At 27.8% G+C, this 21114-nt stretch overlaps 2 protein-coding genes across 2 annotated transcripts in view; both read left to right on the top strand.

Annotated features, from left to right (window-relative positions):
* The window catches only part of LOC136978013 (troponin T-like), a 34365-nt gene extending 28081 nt beyond the window's left edge, over positions 1-6284 (top strand). Inside the window, exons 9-10 of the mRNA XM_067273651.1 lie at positions 3690-4006; positions 6123-6284. Coding sequence (XP_067129752.1) covers positions 3690-3995 — 306 coding nt within the window. The 3' untranslated portion in view covers positions 3996-4006; positions 6123-6284. The remainder of the gene's footprint in view (positions 1-3689; positions 4007-6122) is intronic.
* Positions 6285-8027: 1743 nt separating this feature from the next.
* LOC136978012 (myosin light chain kinase, smooth muscle-like) lies at positions 8028-20116 on the top strand. Its single transcript, XM_067273650.1, has 11 exons — positions 8028-8176; positions 14838-14913; positions 15661-15751; positions 16758-16964; positions 17331-17472; positions 17537-17736; positions 17804-17956; positions 18128-18177; positions 18331-18401; positions 18487-18554; positions 19667-20116. Exons 2-10 carry the CDS (start codon positions 14880-14882, stop codon positions 18535-18537), a joined length of 999 nt encoding a protein of 332 aa, XP_067129751.1. The 5' UTR covers positions 8028-8176; positions 14838-14879; the 3' UTR covers positions 18538-18554; positions 19667-20116.
* The last annotated feature ends 998 nt before the right edge of the window (positions 20117-21114 follow it).

Below are 21114 nucleotides of genomic sequence, written 5' to 3'. Positions count from 1 at the left end.
CAGTTAAAATGTAAGGCTGCGCTCAGACAGTCTCTTCTTATATTACGTTACGTCTAGCCAATCAAAGAAGACGTTATTTGTATCGCCTTAAATAATGCCTTATTTCGTTGGCCAGACGTAACGTAACGTAAGAAAAGACTGTCTAAACACAGCCTAAGCCTACGGCTCTGGGGGACCCGCGAATTATTCCGGACGAGAAATCCCAATTTTTTATGAGCGATCTCTTCTGGATATGTCGGGTCTCATCTCCATCATCCGACCTATCCATTGTGAGCTTGGCCAAATCCATAATGGGCTTAAAAATGGGCCTTTTAGCGTCCGCAGGGCAGGAGGAGACAAAAAAGAACAAAAGAACAAAAAGAAAAGCTTCGCTCGAAGCTTTATTTTTAGGTTTAAAAGGAGACGACCTCAAAATAAGTGTGAAAAAGGCCCTCTTTCTGCCTACCAGGCGAAAATAAAGTTGTATAACTATCTAAAGTATAGGCTTATATGTATGCATGTAACTAAACGAAAGTATTGTCACATTATTGAATCACTGAACTTTGTATTCCAATGACACACTGTTTACTCTTAACATACAAAGGTCTCTCCTTTGTTTACTGATTTGTAAACTCCATTGTAAGATCATCTGTCAGAGTACATTTGCCAAAACTAATGCCTTAGATAACATTATAGAAAGGCCCAGGTTATCAATTAGTATCTATAATTATTTCTCAAATTAATGGGAAAACTGCCATAGAATGTAATGATATATTCAACGTTGCACAATGTTTGGAAATCGCGAACTTCTATTTAAAGTAAGGGAAAACTGTAGGTTTTTCTTCGCTGAATTTAGAAAATCTGCAATCTGAATGACAAATTAGATGATAAAATTTGTATTTTTGAAAAAGATTTTATCATATAAATTTATAATAAAAGTATATACATTTTATTACAAACTTTTTATTTAGGCTACATAAATTATTTATATTTGTATTCACATTCAGGGCCGTCGAGAGGCTCTTACTTCAATAAATTAATGTTGTTTTTACTAATAGAAAATAAAGTATTTTCTAACTGATTTTTATTAATAAAGAAACATTCCACATATTTCATTTGTTCCGAAAAATGGTAAATGAGGTCACTCTGCTCCCGGGTCTATATAAACTCTTGACAGCCTTGACAGCTGATAGCATATATCATATGCTATGTATATCAGATTAATGAATATAAAATCAGTTACTTTTATATTCATTTATAATTCCGTTTTTAATTATTTATAGAATTCATATCAAAGGAAGTAAAAAAGTTTTTCCTATTAATATTATCATTTTTCATATACTGTATTAAAATTTGAAAATATCTATTGTTAACACAGGCCTATTCTCTATATACATCAGTAGATTTATTTGATATTAAACTAATGAAAGATTAATTTAGTAAATAAAGAATATTTAAAATAAAATATTAGAAATTGTAGAAGCAAAAGAAGGTGAGGAAATTTAAACTGTAATGGTTAATTTATATACTTTTAATCCAATTACAGTAAATCTATAAAACTTTTAGATTCCGTTTCTCTAAACATAATTTGAATTTTATAAATATTGATTCGAAGTGAAAAAATAAACTTTAATTATGTTCGATCCAATTGTTCTAATACATATATATATATATATTTTAAACAGTTAAGTCGTATTATTTACCTCGAACATTGGCAAAATAGAAGCAAGTATCCACAAGGCTTGTGTTATGGTAGGGCCCCGAAATAGAGAACCTTAGTCAGAAAACTCTTATCATAAAATCACTTGACTTTCAGACTCTTAAACTTAAACTTGTTGTAGACCTCATTACTGTATACATATTATAATCACTAAATAGTGGAATGGTCGTGGTTTCGAGTCTCACCAACGGAACGGGCTGGCCACTTTCCGGGTTTTCTTTACGTCTAACACCTAAATAGGGACCAATTTCCCGTAGAAAGTTTCCCAGGAGTCATCTCCCCTTGGCAGACCGCTCACGTGCTCATCCAACAAACCAAACCAAACCAAATCATATTGCTTAGGTCCTTTAGTTTAGCCGTCTCAGTCGATTTAGCGCCACTGTTTGTTCACTTCTGAAATTGACATTAAATCGCGAGTGGCGCTAAACCGAAGGATCTTAAGCAATAAGATTTGTGTTCAGTAATTAGGTCGACAAACAAGTTTGAATTTGAGAGTCTGAAAGTCTCATGATTTGTTGATACGTTCTCTGAAGAGTTCTCTATTCATTACTTACATGAAAAATCAGTTCATAAATATTCGTTGGCGATTTGAGAAAGTGGCGCTACTCAGGAGGACGCTATATCGAGACTTGACTGTGTTGTACTGTACTTATCACTCCAAATGAGCTTTTTATAGTAGAAGTAATGATAGACTCCAATATAATGTTACTGGGGTAATGCTGTATATAAATATCATATTCTAAATCATCTCAGTAACACTATTGAGCCTCTTCTCATCAGCGTACTTCCATAAAAAAGCTCACTCGTAGCGATAAGGATAATACAATCAAATCTCGTTATAGAGACCTCCTGAATAACTTCACCTTCCCGAAGTGCCAATGAATAATTTTAATTTAGAGTGTGATGTTTTTATATTAATAGAAAATATTTTAAAAACGAAATGTATTAGCACATCCACTTTTAAAAAATACAATAAATTATAATGTTCTATTATTACATATTCATATTAATAAAGGGAAGATTTAAGAATAAAACGAATTATTAATTTTAATATTTAATTTACAAAATTGTAATTATAAATCAATTTGTAAGTAAAATATTCAAAATAAATATAGATTGTCCATTTGGGAAATAATAAAACTATTAAAAACTTTTATTAAATATTAATTAATATCGAATGCGATTTAATGACAAGAATTAGAGCCAAATTCTTCAAAAAATTATATTACTTTTAAATTAAATTAATGACTTCTAAATATTTACAGTTGAAACACAATGACGCACTAAATTTGGTTTAGTACAATTTAACGAATCCTCATTTGAATTTATTATGTATATTAGTACCTTTTTTACATTATTTACTGTTTGGAAAACACATTTCGTGTTTTCAGTAATGTTTTCAGTCATTTTAACATCATAAAATTGATCCAGCTGGAAGAAGAAACGTCCAAAAATCCTAAAACAGAAAACTTGAGATCCAAAATACTGTAACGAGTGGGAAAAATGGAGAGAATGAAACGGTTGAATTGTAAGAATGTCAGTGGATCTTCCAATTTCATTCATGCTCCATTCTTCATGAAAGAAAAATGAAAAAATAAACATTTGTGCCAAGGATAAAGCTATTTTTATTAATTTATTCATCCCAAAATATTATTTTTGTCCTTTGCCAAAATTAATTCTTATTCACACTTTTTCTCTTATTTTCAAGATATGGAAAGAGAACGAATTTTTTTTTCTTTTCATTTCTTCTTTTCCTTATTAATATTATTATTATTATTATAAAATTTTAAGTAAAGACTTTCAATAAACCTTAACTATTATATATAGTGTTATAAATTATGCAAATTTATAAACACCTATCAGATTAGTTCCAAATTTTATTATTTACTTTACGTTTTCGTTACGTTTAAGTCATCATTTCAGGATTTTGCTTAATTATCTTTATTTTTTATTAAAATTTGTTAATTTCTTTGCTGTTATATTCCTGTAGGGTATTGAAGCTCAAAATGAAGAGGTTATGGTAAAGAATTGGGAAGAAAGAATGAATGCCTTCAAAGAACGCGGTGAATCTAAATTGCCAAAATGGGATCCTTCCAATCCTAAAGTCAAGGAACCTCACGATGCTCGTCAAGAAATTGAGGAAGAGGACGACCTAGAACTGGAACCTCCACCAACTTTTGGAGAACCTGAACCATCACCTCCCAGGGAGACTCATAAAGAAGAGGAAGAGGAGGAAGAAGAAGAAGAGGAAGATGAAGAGGAGGAAGAGGAGGAAGAGGAAGAGGAAGAAGAATAATAAAAGTGAAGGTAAAAATTAAAATAATTAATAACTGGAATAAATATGAATGATATACAATATATCAAATATTTTAATTAATAACATACAGTATTTATAGGCTATATATTTTTTAGAAACATTTGGTTTAGTATATTGCTTAAATCACATTAAAATGTCGATTATTAAAGAATATCCCATTGATATATTTAATCACAATTAAATATTTCTCTAGTTCAGCTTTACTAAACTTTAAAGCTGAGAATAACTATTCGCAAATCATTTTCTTCATAATCTTCCTGCTTATGCAGTGAATACATAAATGAACACACAATTTAAGGATGCAGTTTAATGTTATATATACAAATATAATTTATTAATTACCTTAAAAATCCAAAGGCATGGAATAAAAGCAAGATTTTACAATTTTGAGAATAAAATAGACTTTTTCATCTATCAAATCATTTCAAAAATTAGCTAAAATAAAAAAAGTGTAGCAGTAATTATATTTTAATAATGAAAAAGAAAACATTAAAAATGTTTGTACATTTACATAATCTTAAATACTAGGCCTATATACACCTTATTGCTGAGAATCATTTACATAATCATAAATATATAGCCTATTGGCATTAAGTCCCATCTCCTTTACATTCATATGATTTAAATCGTTGGTATAATTATTCAGTATTAATAATAATTGAATAATTTATTAGCTTATTTTGTTATCTCTTGCCTCTACTTATACTCATGTCAAAAATTTTACAAATGATTTAAATTTTATTAAAATGTCTTTGCATTTCGGGAATGTAAGTCTTTTATTCTTTGTCCAATTAAGCACGCTCAAAATTCTACATGATTAATTTCAAGTGAAAATATAGTAAGATTCTATATTCGCTTTAAAATAATTTTCAGAATATAAATTGTAGGCTTTGAGTAAATGTTATTAATGCAACTGCAAACAACTTTTCATCGTTGTATAAAAACTAATAATATAACGATATATTTTTATAAGTTAATAATACCAACCATTAAAACTGTTAAACTGTAGAAAAATTTAACTTTGTACAATTGATTCGTTAATTATACTTGTAGAATGGTTATCTTTCTACAGTTTTATGGTTGAGTGATGACTAAAACTAGAACATCTAAACACTAAAAATCATATAAGTTATGATTTGTATAACTATTTAAGATTTTTTTAGTGCGTCCTAACTTTAGTTATTTATTAACTTATAACTAAGGGTAGGACATCTAGGTATTAAAAATCATATAACTTATATGATTTTGAATGCCTCGATGTCCTAGCCTTAGTGATGACCCACTTACCCACCCGCTGAAAAAAGAACCAAACTAAAAGAGAAATGTTACTTCTATCACTTTCATGCAGTTCGCATCTGTCAAAAATTACCAGAATAAATTGACAAATGTAATAAAATCCAAGCTTTTAAAAGTCTTCTTAACATAAAATAGTCGGATAATATTCTTCTATCCCACACAATATTTGACTTATTTGTGAACAGATAAGACTATGCCAGTTGTCTTAGATATTGATTTAACTCATTCCATCTGTTGTTGTTGTAAGTCTACCTGTATCTTTCAGAAAAATTTGCCATCCTCTTGGAACTTTTTCCTAACGGTACCGAACGACGTTCTGCAATGAATCAGATTAACTTACTTGCATATTGGCTTGTTACCAAGTTTTCAATTGGTCTCCACCTCATTTCAGTATTTAATTTATGTCTCTGGCTATTCGAACAAATGCAAACGAATTCTTTGCAACAGAAACAGAAATATCTGGGATTTAATTTAAATTTACAGCTTCTACACAGCTTAAAAAGATAATGTTCTCTTATGTAACATGTAACGTTTCGTAACAAAGTATTAATATATTTAACAAGTAATTAAAGTATTTCTTATCATTTTATGTCCTCAGATTTGGAATTTAGCACAGTATAGTGTCAAATATCTATTTTGTATCATATATAATCATAATATTAGTTTATTAATATATAGGCTAAATATAGATTTATACTTGTATAGTAAATTAATTTGTTTATATTATAACTCTGTAGAAATTTACTTGCATTTTAATCAAACTAATTTAAAAAGTTATTAATTTTAATTATTATTATTATTATTTTTCAGATCGAACCGAGAAGGTTTTTGGCCAAGTTGTGCAGCGGTTTGATTGGGTTATAACAAACCATCTCATACGCTTCTTCCGCTTCAATTATCAAATTAACAAATAAATATAATTTGCTTGTACTTTCAAAAACTGGTTTAAATAAAATTATTTCCAAATGTAAATATGTGTTTCACATGTGTTTAATTAATACTTATAAATTACCAAAACATATAAACCCGTAAGAATTTCTCAGGAATTAAGTCTCTCTTTTTTTTAAGAATTTATCGTTAAGAGCGTTGGATTATGGAATTATTTTGGCAAGCCCATCGAGATGTAAATAGTAGCTTGGTGTCAGAATGATTAAAGGAAAGGAGTTTAGTTCTTCTATCATGTGATCGCTGCTTTACGTCAACTCTGTCGTGTAAATTAATCTAATTTTATCAAATCAATCAAGCAATTTTCAATTTATACAATAATTTTTGGTTATAAAATTTTAAAAAAATTGATGCTCGAGTAAAAATTCTCCATCGTTTTCTCAAATTTCTCATAGATTTGGAATGATTCTCCCAACATTTTTTGCTTTGTTCTGCCTTTAAATACTTTAACCCTATTTCTTTAATTAGCTTACTAAACATGTACACAGTTTCAAACAATGTCTTTTTTATTTTTTGACTCAGCCGCTTAAGACTTTCTACTTTAAACCTTTTTGGTATCTTCGGTACCTTTTTCTTTTAGTTTTAAAGCTTAAATTCTGTTTTCTTACTTTTCCAAAATTACCAAAAGTTTATATAAATATTTAAGTACTTATATATTTTTTTTCTATGAAACAAATTATATTATTATTTTTAAAAATTTAATTAGTCAGATAGATAAAATACCAGCAATATTGATTGCATGAGTATGAAGAATATACTGTTAATAACAAGAATGTAGAATAAAATCTCAAAAATGCACAATGTTAAATTAATAATGTATCAATTTTATTAAGAAAAATAATATTATATAAATTATTTCTATGCATGACACTTGTGCAATATAGAATTTATTGTCGCAGGGTAATATGTTTGGAAACACATAATATAGAATTTATAGACAAAGCCTGATTTAAACTTGTTCAAGTCCTACACTATAATATATAAGAGGTCTTTCTTCCTTCACAGTAATAAATATAAAACCTGTACTTTACCTAAATTCTGTGATTTAACTGTAGCCTAGTATGATAACATCCTAAATTTTATCCTGGTAAGAGATGATCCTGAATGGAATAGGATTATAAGCTGAAACCCGTTTAGCTTATGTATATACATCTGGTTTCGCTTATAGGGAATATCAAAATAGTTTAAAAATTAATTTTTAGATATTTGCATATTAATAATAACAATTGAAAACCGCAAATTCTCATAATATAGAATATAAATTCGGCACTCAATTCAATATCCTCGATTGCGCTCACGAAATGTTAAATTTAAAAAGAATAAATCAATTGTTTCTTAGTTTATTTAATATAACTTTATTAATAAAATGTACAATGAAGTATTAAATTGAAAATAATATTTTATACAGATTTTTTGTACTTCGATCAATGCTATTCTAAAAATAAGTATAATCTAATAATACCAAGCCGACCATTTGTATAAGAAAATGAGAGGTATGAAAAGTTTATTTAGATAACATTTTATTAATGATAAATAAATAAATAAGCATTTGTAATAGAAGATAATGATTAAAATCCCGTTACATATTTCAAATATGAAAAATAATAAATACAGCAATATTTAATTCGGATAATTTAAAAAAATCGAAAATCGTTGTTTTATTATTGCGGAGTTTAGAATAAATATTTTAATGTAAACTAAACGATTAACGAAAAAAAATTTAAACGAATAATTTGTTAAAGGAAGAAAAAAAAAAGCATGACAATTGGATGGCGCTAGGGTCGGGGAAAGTTTAGTAACAGACGACAAAATTAAAACAGCGCATGCGTCGAAGGAACAGTCGGTAGATGTTCGTCTGCTGAAGAAATAATTGCGAGTTTCTTCTTTGGATAATGAACGAGGTCTAGTGCATTTTGGAGGTAAGTAGTTACTTAAGCATTCTTTCCACAAACGGCGATTAAAAGAGAAGATGATCGGCAACGATTATCGACCCCCTTTTAATAGTTTCTTCCCGAAAGGTCGAAAATTGTATTCGGACTGAGTCTGCGCCAAGCGACACGTGATACCGTGATATTCATCGTCAGTTTTCTTATTAAGCTTTCATTTCTGTGTGTTTTTATCGTGGAATGACTCGCTTACTCTACCAGTTGGTCTTCTTTTTGCCTAGATAAAGACTATTTATGACGGCACCAAGCCAGGTACCGCTCGTGTTTTCAATGCGTTTTCAAACGCCTGGCATTTTTCTCTAAAAATAACGAGATAAGCTAATTTATTTTTAAGAATCTGGATAAAACCTCTTATATTTCCGTTTGGGAAGATTGTTGTCATTTTCCTTCTACTTTCTCATTCTTCACATCAGTTAACTTTTTTCGCCTGTTAAACGAGTTTGTTCTACTCTATTCTCCAACCATTGCTACGGTATATATTTCTATTTATTCAATAAATTTTTCTAAATAATAATTATTGCAGTTCGATTAAAAGAACAAAAACAAGTTATATTTTGACGTTCTTATTTACATACGTTATACATTATAAACAGTAAGGGTTTATGTACTGTACATGTGTATAGTACAATACACTTCATAAAGTGTACAGTACATAAGCTGTATATATACTATATATATATATATATATATATATAAGATGTATATTGTACAGTACATATATTGTACTGTACAATATATTAGAAATAGATTAAAGACTGTTAAACCAAGAATTGTAACTTGATAAGTGTAAAAGTAATATCATTGTCAAAACTGTGGGCTTTTATTATAATTTATTTATTAAATTTATATTAGGTTCAATTATTTATTTACGCGGCCGTATATGTAACAAAATGATTTGCTGAGGAATTTTAAATATCGTTTACGGCGTAACGTTAGTCACAATAAATCATTTTTATTACTCAGTGTAAAGTTTGAGTAAGCATTCGATTACAATATGAATGTGGGCTATATCGATTACAGTAACAAACGTAAGTGATTTGTCACTGTTTATTAACTGCTGTAATATTAATAAAATCAATTATTTAAGAATAACACATTAATATATTAAGATTGATTTCATTTTAATATTTATTTATTTTTTGATTGAAGTCAAGCGAATTAATCTTTTCGTTCAGGCGTGGATCCAAGTAAGAGTATTAAGGGGTAATTACCCTCCAGCTAATGCTTTAAATTCTATTTGAATTAAATAAGTAACAATTTATTTCTATTCAAGGTCCTGTTAGTAGAGCAATTAATCTAAGATTCTTATCTGAAGCCGTTTTTGTTTATTTTATAATGTTAAAACATTATTTATTTAGACAGACTATTTTTTGATAGTTATACCTTTTTATTATTCGCAAAAATGTATTAAATAATAATAAAAATAAATATTTTTAATGTTTATTGTCATTTTATAAAATAACTATAGTTTTATATTCAATTCGAAATATATAAAAAGTTAAGGTTAATTCATTTAAAATTTGGCTTAGTTAAACCTATTTAAATTTTAAATTATATTTGTTTACGACTTTATAACTGGGATATATAGGACAGATGAATTGTCAGACGTAAAAATAACCCCCTCATTCTTCCTTTCTTCAGCCTAAAGGCCCTAGATACTTGAATGGGCTCTACTCCTAATAATAATACGTAAAAAGATTTGATTTACATCAAGCTGAGTTACAAAAAATTGAATAATCGTATATTAGAATAAATTAATATCACAGATTTAATTTAATTAATCATTTTATAGAATTAAGGTTTTACTCTGAGGAATTCTGAAGTTTTAACTATAATTTTACATTTTCATTCAAATTTACTTTCGTAATCCGAGAAGTCAAAAAATTTTTTATATCGTTGAGTAGGATCTTACGCTAAAGAATCAGAAAAGCTAAAATGATAAAATTAGAATTTTGGAAACGAAACGTTGACACTGACATTGAAACTGATTCTTACTGTTTTTGTTCTGTTTCATTACTTGCCTGGTTTTAAAAAAGTATTACAGAAATATTAATAAAAGTTATACATTTGTAATTAAATAAGATCCTTTGGTTTTAAAATATTGAATTAATTTGTTTTAAAGTAATTTTATGTAAATTTTTCTTAAGTAAAGATTTGAAAACTTTAAATGATTTTTTTTTTAAAGTTAGAGATCTCCAAACGTTCTAATTTAATTTTAAACATTTTACACAAAGTGTTTAATTTTGTCTTGTATTTCAGGAAGAAAAAGAAATACGGTAACCATTTCATTTCCTATTTAGGTTCTACGCATATTCTGTTGAAAGTGTAGTTGTTAAGCAAGTCTATATTGTTTATTTACGAATAGAAATCCTAACTAAATTCGCGTTTATCTTAGTAAATGAATTATTGATATAATTCATTTACCTTCGTTTTAAAACATTTAAAACTTCAATTGTAGGCTTTTGAATGAGGAAATAATTCAGGTAACATTTATCTGCTTAATTTCTGTTTTGAGTGTTATTATTTCTCTTATATTTTTCGATAAATATCTTTTTAGAGATGTAATTTTTCATATATCTATTAGTATAAAGAGTCATTTCTTGCGAATCATAGCAATTTTAATTATTTATTTTTGTTTTGACATAGGTTTATTTCGAAATTATTAATATATAAAATAAATTATTTGTTAGTGTTAGTTTCGAAATTGAATAATGTAAATAGTTTAAAGTTTTAAAATGTAGACTGCATAATGATTAATAAACAATTTGTTTATAATATAAAGTGAAAATATTTTTGTTTTGTTTTAAATAAATCGACTTACAGCCGTTGTTGGAGGTTATTTTCAATGCAATTTCGTCCAAAAAGGTTCCTGAAAAAATGGCTGCTGTTTAGACATGGCAATTGTACTTAAAAATACTTTCTTAATCGTATGCTGTTTGAAAGCTATTAAGTCCAATTTTAGTTTTAAAACATCATTATTGTTTTAAATATATATTTAAATTCTCAAATAAATTGTTATAAAAGAATTAAGTTTAAAAAAAGATATTTTACATTTCGACGAAAATAATTCATATATGATGATTCTTTCGGTTTAATTATATATTATCCTGCTTATTATAAAAATATAGATATTTAATTTTTATGAAATAATTTATGATATTCTAAATTGGCTAATTTAAACAATGAATTGAAAGAATTATCCTATTCTACTTGTGAAAGTTAGTTTAATTTTTTTTACATGTTTTAATATAAATAATTTATTAATAAGTAATTTATTATTCCACTGTTTACAAAAACTAATAAATTCTTCAGTAACTTTTAAAGATAATTTTATGAAATGTTCTCTTTTCATTTGTCCGTTTTATTCTAATGTGACTGTGGAAAATAAATTAACAATTGTTAAACAATAAAAAATTAATCATCGTTTCTGTGAAATTTATGTAAATTGTAATTTTCAAATTTCAACTATTTCACATTAAAATTTAAAATTCATTTGTCAAAACTACTGCTTTTCGAAGAGACAGGAGGGTTCGTAAAGGGTCCATACAAGATCAGATCATAAATATAAGAAACTGCAGAAAGTATATTTTAGAAGACAGGACACAGATGACACTTGTAGAAAATGTCATATCAGGCTCGATATTATATAACACATCACATCGGGTTGCGAGCTTTTAGTGCAAACAGACTACTTATATCCAGGGCCGGATTATCCAATAGACAAATTAAACAAATGTCTAGGGCCCGTAATTCGGAGGGGCCCGGCTTCAGTGCAAAATCTTTCTCTGTTTTAAAACGAGTTAAAAATTATTTAAGAAATTCAATAGGACAGGAAAGGGTCTTTAATAATGCTTACTAAAGAAACAGACACTCTCAAACGGCTAGATTGATCAATTTTCTGAAGTGAAAATCCAAAAACGAAAAATTTAAATATTTGAAAGGCTGATTAATGGCTAAAATTATATACAGTAAGACCCCGCTTATCGCTGATTCAATATAACGCGGTCTGCTTGACGCCTAAAAAACACTCAAAATTTATGCTGATTCAAATTAACGCGGTATTTCATTGATTCATATATAATACGATTATTCTGAAACACGAATCAATCAGCAAAAGGTGGCAATTTGTCTTAGCGCTGTACTTCCCTTAAACCTATGTTTGTTTCGTTCAATTTTGGAAAAAATATAACATTATAGATGCCATAGGAAACACCGACTTCTCTTGGCAAGAATTAACTGATAAATGCATGAACGGAGTGTGGAAGAAGTTATGGCTGGAGGTATCCAAGAATTTTCATCGAGAAGAGTCTATCGCTGTTTCACAGCGAAAATCAGATACAGACACAGCTATTTCAATCACTCACAATATAGAAAACACATACATTGAAAAAATTAGCATATACTCAAACTTTCCCACGAAATAAACAGAATGGATAAAGTATGTATGCTAATAGTCTTTTCTTGTATAGGCGTCATACGATATACACGATCTAAAAGGATAGAAACATTAGGGCTTCACGGCAGTACATACATCATACTATAGAAAACTGCCATACTAAACACAAGTCATATAAGAAATTTTTATACACAAATACATACACGAACAGCAAGTAAATAAAATAATAGCTTGTTCTATAACTGCGCCTTGACCTTGATCTGGCATAGCATTAGGCACCAGTATGTAAACCGAGCAGTATACATATCACCAACATAATATTATTTATTATTATTCTATTTTATATAAATTTTAAAACCTAATACAAGTTAATGGACTTTTTCATGGCGTCGTTTATGAATTATTTGATACATCTATGTTGTACGATCTATTAATGTAGCCGGTATATAGCCCGATGGCATACGGCAGTGGTTTACTTTGTTGTTATAATGTATCGGGTTTTCGGAGCGTATATAATATATATAATAAATACCTTGCCGGGGTATACGATGGCCAGTTGAGCGCCTTATTTGGGGGCATCTATGATATTAATCTTTTTCGCTAAACTTTTCTTATGGGTATAAAAGTAAGTTATTAAGAAGAATTATAATTTCTTATCATTATCTATTCTATTTTATATCTTTTGTATGTAAATATATGCAAGCATGTATTTAAATAGAATATTAATGTTAATAAATGTTGATGGAAAATTGTGACTTGAAAACTTAAATGTGACTTTGTAAATTTGTCTTTTGCTATTCGTCTACCCCTATTATGGGACTGATCGAATCAATAATTTGCTTGCAAAAAACAAACAAATAAAAATTACAAAAGTGTGTGTGTGTGTATATATATGTACCATATTATATTTAAAGGTCCACAAAATAAGTGTTAATTTTTCTAAGAAACTCCTTTTTCAAAATCTTTTTAAAACAGTTTCAATTACTGTTAGAAAGGTATGAAAATATTAAATTTCAGGTGATTTTATTTACATTATTGTACTTAACAATCTGATAGCTGCATCTAATAGAACACGTACTTCACCTTTCCAATTCCAAAATGAGAATGAAACGAATTGCGCAAAATTGTTTAGCTATCTAATTTAAAACAATTACTTTTTATAATTAAAGTAGAAAAATACAGTCAAACCTGTTTTTGTGCGGTCTTTTTCTGTGCGATTTTTATTTGTGCGATTTGTTTTGTGCGATTTTTTTTGTGCGGTATATGAAAATTTCAATCAAATTGGAACATAATTGATTCCTGTAAAATTTTTAAAAACTCTATTGGTTGTTTTCTATGACATCAGCAGGTTTTTTCATTTTTTATTCAGTAAAATTTTTTTCTCATACGTTTATTTCGGTCCCCTCTTATTTTAATAGCATAAAAACCATAAATATTATGTTATATTTGAACAGATGCGGTAAGTTAGCTCCTCTCCAGCTTTAGACTGCAGGTGTGAAATTTCACGCCTTGTTAAATGAAATAACACTTCCTGCAGCTATATTTATCAAATAAAATCATTATTTAACGATTATTTTTAACTTTTTAATGTTAGATTGGTATTTAAGTGGAAATAATTAATTAATATAAAAATTAAAATTCTTAGAGGATTTTTTCCCCATTAGGTGTTGCAGAAAAAGGCCCAAGGAGTTAAAAAAGCAATTCCTAGTTATTTCGTACGGTTTCGAGTTATTTTCTACGTGAGACTTTTTTTATGCGGTCCCTATTCACCGCATAAAAACAGGTTTGACTGTACATTGTTTTGTATATTAAATAACAATGTATGTAAATTAAATTAAAAATTGTGTTTTCATTCTTTTTATACTTGATTTACGCCGTTGTAAAAATGTTTAAACATTCCTTGAGAGAAATTCCTTAAAAATTAAATTATTATATCATGTATTATGTCATTCTTTTAAACGGAATTAGAACTTGGAAATGATAAATATTCTAAACATTTATATTTGGACATTTTAAAATTTTTCATCTGTAGCTTAATTACGCATTCATTGTATTATATTCGAAAAAGTAAAATATTCATATATTATAATATATAGACATTTTTATAGGTTTATAAATTATATAAGACTTATGTTTATATTTTCAATAAAACTATAAAAATAAGGTTTTTAATTATAAATTTTTAAATGAATTATTTTTAATATAAAGAAATATAAAATTATATATTTTTCTTTGCAGCATAATTTATTATTAAGACCAGTTTAAAACGCACAATCTAATATGATCCATGTCGATGAAACAGATTTTGATGATGGTAAGTTTTTATCATTAATCATACTCAATTTAGATTTACATTACAACAAACAATAATGTTTGTGTGAAATTATATGACTGTTAATGTTTCTGTTGTCTTAAAATATATTTATATTGATTTAGTCTCATTTGTCTCAGTACAACATACGTCAGTTGGCTTAAAATATTCTGGAATGATTAATTTGCTATGTAATTATGGTCAAATTAGATATCTTCCAATTATAAAATGATGCGATTACATTTTAAACTTAGTATGGTTTTAAAAAAGCTGATGGAAATACCTCGTATTTTCCATTATACGTTTTTAATTATTTTGTTAATTATAAAGCGGATAGATAATGTCTTATTTTGTCTTCTACACCCAAGTGGCTCTTAGTAAGCCATTTCATTATTTTCGCATTCTTGTCATGCTGCCCGTTCACAAACACATCTATAGCCGTTTTCCATTAATACTTTCACGGATTCAGTTGTTCTTAAAGCAGACAATTCCAAACATTTGTATGACCTTCAACGAAAATAAGACATGTTGTGATATTCCGATCGACGTATTAGATTACTTCCTAAACATTACAAATCTCCCATCTTTGCTGTTATCCTATTATTCTGAAATATAAACACGGCCGACCGCAATAAATTGAAGGAGAAAAGTCAAAACATGTCACTTTAATCTTTTATAAATAATCAAATTATAATTTTAATTAAAATGACATGTATTATTAATAATAATAATTTTAAATTAATAATTTAGAGTTAGAAGTACCCTTCGAACCAAGAAATGTTGTTGTCAAAGTTGGAGAAGATGTGAAAAAAGACTATGATCTACAGGATGAACTTGGAAGGTAAGACTGCTTATTAAATTTTAGGATCTTTAGATTGAATTTCTTAATCTGGTATACCAAATTATCTTCGCAACAGAATAGGATATTATCGAATATATGCATCTAGTCTAAGTAAGGAAAAGTGAAAACTTTAACTAAGCAACTCCTTCAGACTGAAGTGTTGTGGGATTGTAAAAAATGTTTAAATGATGATTTTGGGAATGAATTTTGTCAAATTGCCAAACTAAAAGAACGAAACTATTACGTCATGAAACAACACTTCAGGTTGGCTCTTATATTAGTTCCTATATAAAAATCAACATGTTTCAAGTTATTGCCATTTCAAAAATTCTTATTTTAGAAAACAAATTTTTAATATTCTTTAAACATTTTCTTATTTTAAAGTTATAACAAGGAAAATGTTTTAATTCGGTTTTCACCTATTAGCGTATCATTAATACAGTGTAGCTACATTGCCAGGCGTAACGATCATTTTAGTAAAGAATAAATAAATAATTCAAATTTAAATGTTTACGTAGAAACATGAAATAGTTTTAATTTTTGAGTTCTTAAAATTATTACCATTGTTCAGAAACTTAGTTGACAAGAACAAAACTTCACATACAACCACATATCGTATTTTACAGTCAAACTTAACCTGAGCGCCTTGCAAGAGATGTTTATGTAACAACTTCTTCAAGGCAGTCTTAGTTTACTGCTTGCCATATTTGTTCTTCATGACCTAATTCCTTGTCTCCGATCCAAATGTTGCTCCTCTATGTTTACACAGTTAATTCATGCGAAAAAGTTTATGATTAAATGTGGGAATACAAACCAAAAAGATACGTTTTGTGCGAAAATTGCGGTATTTAAAAAAAATAATAAATATCCATATTATCATTTAAAGACTGTTAACTGTTATAATTTTTATAATAATTTATTAATTTATTATTTTTCGTGTTTTATTATCGTATATTATTTTCGTAGGTAGATTTATGTCATCAATAATTTTTAAAATTATTTTCAGAGGTAAATTTGGAGTCGTATATAAATGTTCAGAAAAGGCTTCAGGAAGAATTTTTGCTGCCAAATTCATAATAACTCCCCGGAAAGATGATCGAAAAGATGTGTTGAGAGAGGTGGAGATTATGAGATGTCTGCAACATCCTCGTCTCTTACAACTTTATGATGCGTACGATGATGGAAAGAAGGAGATGTGTCTAATATTAGAACTGTGAATAATTTTTCCAATTCTTTATTCTTAGATATGTTACAAAACATAATTTATAATTATAAAACTGAATCATATTCGTTTGATACCAATAAATATATTTTTATTAATTGAAAACAATTATGATATGTTTATGAATATGAACTTAGGATAGATTACCATCAAAATTAATCGAAGTGAAATCAAAATAAAAATGGAAGAATAAATGAAATTTAACCTTTAAATTTACTTCTATATATCTTGTAAATTTCTAAAATTTAAACTTTCAAACTGATAATGTAAAATTATTTTCTTGATGCAGCCTATATAAAGGCTTAAAGTATATTAATGCATGAATACTTAGGAGTTAAAATTTATTTTATATTCTAGCATAACCGGAGGAGAACTGTTTGAAAGAGTTATTGATGATGATTTTATCTTGACCGAAAAAGCATGTACTATATTTATGAGACAGATATGTGATGGTGTTTTATATATGCATTCGAAAAACATCTTGCACTTGGATATGAAGGTAAACAACTTTTTCATATACAGTTTTAATATCATCATATGTGGCCTAACATTTCTTTTTTCAGCCAGAGAATGTGCTTTGTTTAACAAGAAGTGGTAACAGAATTAAGCTGATTGATTTTGGCTTAGCTAGAAAATTAGAACCTGGTAAGAAATTGCAAGTGTTGTTCGGTACTCCCGAATTTGTGGCCCCAGAAGTAATTAGTTTTGATCGTGTATCCTATCAGACGGATATGTGGAGTGTCGGTGTTATTTGTTATGTTCTGTAAGTCTCTTTTGTTAATCCCGTAAATCTATCATTTATGATCGAAGAGCTACTTTTTCTTTTTTAGTCTTTCTGGTCTCTCCCCATTTATGGGTGATAATGATGCAGAAACTATGGCCAATGTCACAAGAGCTGTTTATGATTTCGATGACGAAAGTTTTGACAAAATTTCAGATGAAGCCAAAGACTTTATTGAAAAGTTATTAGTCAAAGAGCTAGAGTAAGTCGAATAAATTATAAAAACAAATATATCTTTATTGATTGGAGTTAACGAAATTCCATGTGACTTGTAATAACAATTCATAGTAAACAACTTTCCATAATTATGAAAAGTTGTTTACTATGAATGCGCTTATTTACTTTGCTAATAATTATTTTTCTTTACTTACAGAGAAAGATTAACAGCCGCTCAATGTTTAGAACATCCGTGGCTGAGGGCAAGTTTCTATTTTATTACTCAAATAACTTTGAAAATTTTAAAATTTTTTTGAATGTTTTTAAATTTTATTTAAAGCATTATTATGTTAAAACTATTTTTAAAAAGATTAGACTAAATATTTTTATTTTTACGAAACTATTTCGAACTATAGAGAGATAAGAAAACAGAAGAGAAGACTTTAGACAAAAAGAAATTGAGGCGGTTCGTCATAAGAAGAAAATGGCAGGTAAGTAGAATAAAGACATGTAATAATTATGTTTTTAGGTGTTAGTGATAAAGTACAAACGTTATTATTTAAATTTAAAATGTAGAAAGCTGTCAATGCACTTTTGGCCCTGAAGAGGATGGGAGCAGTTATTTAATCATCATAATAATAAATGTAAGTATGCTAGTTTTTGTTTCTGGTAATTTCGCTTGAGATCAAATCAAAAATAAATTAATAATTTAAAACTTTTCAAAATAAAAAAATAGGCATTTTCTTATCGATTTATAAGAATGTACAACGTGGCTACTAAATTCGGGGATTGAATTTATAAAAAGCAAGTTTTTGGCAGAAATGATTCAATTTAGTATCAGTCTTCAAAATAAACTCTACCGTGACCTATACAAAATTTTACACGCTCTAGTAATTTACGTATGCCCTCATGAAAGGATCTTTTCTGAAGTGCTGTTTAGTTCCTTCCGTATAGCCTTTTGGATTTCCAAAATTGAGTGAAATTGTCTCCCTTTCAAAGCAAATTTTAATTTGGGGAACAGGAAGTGGTCAGGCTGTTGGAAATTCCTGTTCTCAAATTAAAATTTGCTTTGAAAGGAAGACAATTTCAGTCAATTTTAGAAATCCGAGAGGCTAAACGTAAGGAACTAAACAGCACTCCAAAAAGATCCTTTCATGAAGGCATAGGTAAGTAGAGCGTGCAAAAATTTGTACAGGTTAGAGGAGTTTATTTTGAAGACTGATACTAAATTGCCAAAAACTTCTTTTACAAATTCAGTATCCGAACATAGAAAACGCACCTTGTAGAACAAGTCACTAACAGTAAGTCAAGAAATATTTCGAATAATTCATACAATAATGTTAAATTATCGGATAAGAAGCGTTTTAATGTTTAAATTAAAACAAAAAAAAAAAAAACTTTTCAAAACCGTTGGTAATTGGTACAACATTGTGTTCAAAGTCTTATGATGAAAATATCTTATCAAGATAATTTAATTTAAAATGAAATATAGTCTTTGAATAAATTTAAAAATATATCTAAATTTGATGCTAGTTCATTCAGCTTTGGAACTGATATTGACTTATTCGTGTTATAAGAAATGCCAAATAAATGCCAAATTTTGCTCGGTAATATAATCAATTTGCGATTTGATCTCAAGCGTTTGTTAATAAAATACTATTGAAAATTGATTACTTTGAATATTCTAATTCGTTTCAATTTAAATTATACTGTTATGTAAATTAGTATCATCTAATCTTGATCATTTCGTACGCAGATATTTCCAGTATTGGATTGCTACCTAATAATCCACAAGGTGAACGAGGGTGATTCCTCGCTCTCCCTTCCTGCAATCCCCTCTAGGTACATTCCTTAGTCCGATTCCCCATCCCATCGGATATCGATCCGAAAGAAAGTAGTGTAAATAACGAACCCCCTCCAACAACTTGCTCTTTCAAAATAGTACATATCGTACAGAAACTAGCTTGGAAAAATAGCATTCTGTCCAATTGACACGATCAGGAAAAAGACATTTTTTTTACATACTTTGTAAATCCTTCTCGAGTGAGAAACCATTGCTTGTACATTTAAATCGAAATCACGGAAAAATATATTCAAAGTTACGTCCATTTACCTATTGGATAGTTTTGATAAGAATGAAGATTCAGTTGGACTCTTGTAACAATTTTTGTTGTTAATTATAAAAAATAAAATAAGAAAAAAAGCATTTCTGATGTTTTTCAATTTTGTTAAATCATATCACAATGCATTAACTGTTTTGATGTAGAATAAATGTTAATAAATTTTATTTCGATTAATTCTGTTTTATTTTTAAATGAAAATAAATTCATTTTCATTTAAAGGTAAACTTGATATTTTAATTATTTGTTTTTCCTTTTTATTTTCTTATATCATGCATCCTAATTAAATTTATATTATAAAACCGAAATCACTATATTTTACTCTGTAAACTAATATTTTCAAATAGTATATAAAATCGATAACTTAAGTTAAATAAAATATACTTTTTTTTACTTTTTACTGAATATAAAGTAAAAAATATTTTATATAAAATAATAAAATGGCATATGATATATTCAGTAGTAGACTGACACATCCATCATTTTCTCACTAGTTTCAATTATGCGAAAGAATCGATTTGAATTAGCCATAAAAATCAGTCATTTTTTATTCTAAAAATTGTTTTTAATGCTTTCTTACGGCTTTCTTCACGATATTATGACTCTTAATAATTAAAATTTAGTTTAAAAATAGATAAATTAATCGGTAAAAGCATACATAATGTAGTATGTATAAAACAATGTTTTCATAGTTTTTTTTAGATACATTAAAAATTCGAAGAGGATTAAGTATATTGATTTTTGGCTAATTAACTCCTTTTACATTAAGCTATTTTTTGATTATCAAGTGTGAAAAATTAATGAATCATTAACTTCTACGACTAGTTATGACACAGTTAAAATATCGATTTAACAAGAAATGATTGTGAAAGAAAGAAGGCACGGTATACATAATGGAGAATTTCGATGTTTATTAAGTAAAAAAATAATTTAGCTACAAAAATATTCTTTAAAGCTGAAAAGTAAAAAAGTTTGTAAAAAAGAAGATTTGTTTATGTAGCATTCTTATTAACATTCTAAATCAGATGTGGGATTTTACATCTCTGTGTAATATAGAGAAATCACGTAACTGTAATAAATTTTG

The sequence above is a fragment of the Centruroides vittatus genome, unplaced genomic scaffold (assembly GCF_030686945.1).
Source record: "Centruroides vittatus isolate TY-2023 unplaced genomic scaffold, ASM3068694v2 contig_484, whole genome shotgun sequence".
Taxonomy (NCBI): Eukaryota; Metazoa; Arthropoda; class Arachnida; order Scorpiones; family Buthidae; genus Centruroides; species Centruroides vittatus.
This window is presented reverse-complemented; position numbering and strand designations above follow the sequence as displayed.

What these genes read in the sequence shown, in the direction of transcription:
- LOC136978012 (XM_067273650.1), top strand. Translation starts at nt 14,880, where the DNA reads ATGATCCATGTCGATGAAACAGATTTTGATGATG. An exon ending in ATGTGTCTAATATTAGAACT is followed by an intron (nt 16,965 to 17,330) that starts GTGAATAATTTT and finishes TTTATATTCTAG; the next exon opens with CATAACCGGAGGAGAACTGT. An exon ending in ACATCCGTGGCTGAGGGCAA is followed by an intron (nt 18,178 to 18,330) that starts GTTTCTATTTTA and finishes AACTATAGAGAG; the next exon opens with ATAAGAAAACAGAAGAGAAG.